The sequence below is a fragment of the Jaculus jaculus genome, chromosome 11 (assembly GCF_020740685.1).
Source record: "Jaculus jaculus isolate mJacJac1 chromosome 11, mJacJac1.mat.Y.cur, whole genome shotgun sequence".
Lineage (NCBI taxonomy): Eukaryota > Metazoa > Chordata > Mammalia > Rodentia > Dipodidae > Jaculus > Jaculus jaculus.
The window spans coordinates 4590585-4595008 of NC_059112.1; the positions used below are offsets into that span (position 1 = coordinate 4590585).

At 40.6% G+C, this 4424-nt stretch overlaps 1 protein-coding gene across 1 annotated transcript; it reads right to left on the reverse strand.

Moving 5' to 3' along the window:
- Positions 1-1921: 1921 nt before the first annotated feature.
- Cabs1 (calcium binding protein, spermatid associated 1) lies at positions 1922-3073 on the reverse strand. Its single transcript, XM_004665311.2, has one exon. The coding sequence runs from the start codon at positions 3071-3073 to the stop codon at positions 1922-1924; it is 1152 nt and encodes a 383-aa protein (XP_004665368.2).
- Positions 3074-4424: the final 1351 nt, after the last annotated feature.

Sequence of the window (4424 nt, forward strand, 5' to 3'; positions counted from 1 at the left end):
GTGTCAAAGCTGTCAATATTTGTTTTGTTTTTTCTTTTTTTAAAAAATTTTTTTGTTCATTTTTATTTATTTATTTGAGAGCGACAGACAGAGAGAGAAAGAGGGAGGGGGGGGGGAGAAAATGTGCACACCAGGGCCTCCAGCCATTGCAGACGAACTCCAGATGCATGCGTCCCCTTGTGCATCTGGATAATGTGGGTCCTGGAGAATGGAGCCTTGAACTGGGGTCCTTAGGCTTCACAGGCAAGCGCTTAACCACTAAGCCATCTCTCCAGCCCTGTTTTGTATTTTCTTGTATGCTTAGATTTATCAGCTTCAGCTTTATATTTTTTAAAAAAGCTTTTTATAGTTTCCTTTTTCATGTTAAATCTGAAATCTATGAAGAATTTGAGTATAATTTCAAACAATAATCCAACTTAAGCTTCCCCCAAATATTTGTCTAAGCGAGATTGGCCATGATAGCCATGACTTTAAAACCCACCTCACCTCCTGTGAAACATTTGTAGTGTAATAAGCATTTATGGGTTTTAATGCTTCACTATACTTATCCCACCCTATTCTACACTTAGTGGTTGAAATCCCTGTTCTTCCCTTCCTATCAAGAATGTTTGCTTTGCACTCAGTGTTTTGGCTTTGTTGTTATTTCTTCTTTCTAATAATTAAATTATGAGTTCCTATAAAATAACACCACTTCTGGTGACTAGAGCTAAGTTATTCTTTAAACAATGTTTATTTTTTTGTATATGTCTATTAATTTCAGAATTATGAACTAGAATATCAAATATACCTGCACATCATTAGGTCAAACACGTGTGTACATCGAATATCAACACACCTGCACATTGTGAATCAGAATATCAAACACATGTGCACACATTAACAGTTGCTGTCAACATGATTTATTGAAGAAAAATCAGCAAAGTGGAAGAAAACCGACTCATTGCAAAAGGCTGTCAGGAAAGAAAGATGTCCTTGAGTTGCTAACCATGTGCACAAGAGGAGTACAACGTCTAGTGTTTAAGACCTGAAAAGAATTGACAAAATATCAGGATACAAATCTTAACACAAGAAAATTAAACTGATTCTTATGTTTATAAACAGCATGTTTTTAGACAAATGAACATATACATAAAAATATCATTTTGTTTTGTTTTGTTAGCATCCAGATATATTAATATATTAATGTAATTATATAGTATATTATAATATAGAATATATATATATATATATATATATATATATATATATATATAAAATTTATGATAGAGAGAGAGAGATTGGGCACACCAGGGTCTCTAGTCACTGCACACGAACTCCAGGTTCATGTGCCACCTTGTGCATCTGGCTTACATGGGTACTGGGGAATCAGACCTGGGTCCTTAGGCTTTGCGGGCAAGTGCCTTAACTGCTAAGCCATCCCTCCAGGCCTATAAATATATTTTTAGTGCAAGAGGATCACTTTGAGATATTCATGAAGAAAAATGTTTAGAATTAGAATTTTAGAAAAAATTTAATGCTATAGTAATTTTTACATATTACTTTGATTCTCCTCATAGCCTTAACTTTTATTAAAGTTCAATACTAATAATTAGTCAAAATAACCTACATCATTAAGTATTTCAGGAGATGGACTTTCACTGCTCTCCTCATGGCCCTAAATGCTAGTTTGGAACAGTTCACATGAAGATGAGCTATTCAAGCATCACGACATTAGGGAAATGCTGAGACTTGTTTGAAAGAGATACTTTCATGTAACCTTTATCAGTAAGCACTTGCATTTTCTAAGTTTAGTACTTACCTTAAATGTCCACATGATTTTTTTTTTTCTTTTAGATTTTTGCTTGCTAAATTTCCTAGATGTTAAGACTAGCTTTCTAGGTTCCAGTACAGTTCTACATGGCCTCCCTCCCGTTTCCTGTGTTTATATCATGAACTCATCTGGATCTTCTTTCAGTAGTTTAAAGACCCCCGTCTCAGGGCTGGAAGAATCTTCCTTGTTGTCTGGCGTGTCTAGTGCAGGGGCATCTGCTGACAATGGCTCGATGATCTTGATCACAGAGGGTGTTGTAGCATTTTCAGATGAACCTACGGCTATGCTTGCGGCTGGATCTCCCTTGAAGTTCTTCATCCCACGGGCAGGAGCAATGAAGTCGTACCTGGACTCAACAGCTGTGAGCAAAACAGAGTGGGTCTCGGCTTCATTGGTAGTCTCTCTCTCCATCCAAGCATTAGTCCCGTCAGGAGACTCGTCATCAGTTAAGCTCTCTTCTGAGTCACCTTTGTCTTTTTCCATTGAATTAGTGAGCTCAAACACTGTGATGAACTTTTCCTCATCATTGTCAGTTAACTTGCTCACAACAGTGGGGTCATCCTCTGAGACAATTTCAGTTACCTTCTCTTTAGCAAGATTGGTTGTGTCTGGGTTGTCAGCGAAGTCTTTGTCAGTAGAAGGAGAGATTTCAGCCTCTGGAATCAGTGATTTGGTGACACGGGCAGCCTCGTCACCAGGTACATCGGATTTGATTGAGGAAGTGTAAATTGTAACATCAGTTTCTGGCTTTTCAGTTTGAAGGGCAGAGGTGTCCTCTACGCTGCCCTTGCTGTTCTCCAGCGGGCTAGAGAGCTCAGCCGTCAGTGAGCTGTCTTTGCCCCCTATGCCACTGGAAGCCAAGAGGACGTCTTCTTTTGCCAGAGTACTGGGGAAATCTATTAAAGAAACAGTTCCAACTGGTGTTGAAATACTTCCAATTTTCACTGGAATGAAGCTTTCACTAACAATCTCACTAGCTGTGGAGTTGGTTGTCTCAGTAGGAGTGATGCTGCCTTTTTCTGGGAGAGTTGACTTATGGGTTTCAACGTCATCTTCTCGTTTGAGCTTGTCCTGTGTAGTGGGAAGCTTGTTGGCTGTCGTTGAAAAATCCCCTTCTAGTGTGTGCTCAGTCACTGGAGTCACGTGATCTCCTTCTGAAGTTATGGTTGGCTCTGGTCTGGGGAAAACAGTTGAGTCCGTGGGTGTCTTACTGCTCTCTCTGGGAGGGTGAGAATAAATTTTCGGTGACCCATCTTCAGCCATGGGTTAAAGTGGCACTAAGCACTCTCACGGGTCTTTCCTCTGGGCTTAGTGGCATCCCCAGAGAGGCAGTGGCACTTATCTTAGTGACGGAAGCACTGGTCATCATGGCCATTGTTGCATCAACCACCAGGGCAGGCCCTGGCGCGCCTAGGAGGTGGCCTCTCTGCTGTCTTGGACGCCTAGTTGGGTGGGAAGACCGTTGACTACTCTAGGAAATAAAGATCTATACCGCATCTTTCATTTGTTTCTGCTTATGGGTATTTGCCTTCTAGATGGAGCTAGTGACACTTGAAGTAGACATGGCTAAGCTTGCCAGCTACTTTGTGGCTTTAGTGTCAGCAGCAGAAACTCTGGGAGCCACAGGGTCCCCGCGTTCTCTCAGTCACCTTTCCTCCAAGCAAGCCACGTTGCTGAGATGACACCACCTCCTCTGACTCATGGGTCTTAAATATCTGAAGAGTTTCTGACAGTTTTGGCAATGAATGTAGCTGTGTGAAGATCATTAAGTAGCAGAGACTTATTAGCTCTCTTCTTCAGAGAGGGAAAATCCACCCCTCCCTGGCTTTTTTTTTTTTTTTTTTTTTTTTTTTTTAGCAGAAGTAATCACAGGTTACTGGCCTTTGCTATTTTCTTGAAACTTGAAAAACAGTGAGTGTGTCAGATTTTGTAGGTTTAATTGTTTTTAGGGATTTTCCCCCTACAAAATAGTTCAACCTCTAAAGCCTTTTATGACAAAAAATTGGTATTTTGTGTTTAAATTCACCCAGCAGCGAGAATCAGGGTATGAAAAACAGTATTAGCTCTAGGGATTATATGATCAATTTCAGGTGAATTGCTTTAAATAGCTGTTATTACATTAAACATGATAATTTTGTATCACACATTTTAAGGACTGATTAGGTGGAAGGGAAGGAAATGTTGTCTTAGGGCTTCACGGCTGGCCCTCCCCATGTGGCTAGAAGCAATGGGACTTCGAGACTCAGGCACGTGTAACTGTGAGAAAGGTCAGCGGCATTAACCAGTGTAATAGTTTCCACTTCAAGTACAAAAATGCCTTTACTGGCTAAGATGCATACAAAAATCTCACAGCTTTTCCTCTTAATTGGCATGGCATAGGTACATTGCCACTCTTCAGACATATCAGAATAGATTTTTTTTTTTTGTTTTTTCCAGGTAGGGTCTCACTCTAGCCCAGGCTGACCCGGAATTCACTATGGAGTCTCAGGGTGGCCTCGAACTCACAGCGATCCTCCTACCTCTGCCTCCCGAATGCTGGGATTAAAGGCGTGCGCCACCACACCTGGCTTCCAGAATAGATTTTTAAGAAGGATGTTTTAAAGACATGGGTAAC

What these genes read in the sequence shown, in the direction of transcription:
- Cabs1 (XM_004665311.2), bottom strand. Translation starts at nt 3,073, where the DNA reads ATGGCTGAAGATGGGTCACCGAAAATTTATTCTCACCCTCCCAGAGAG.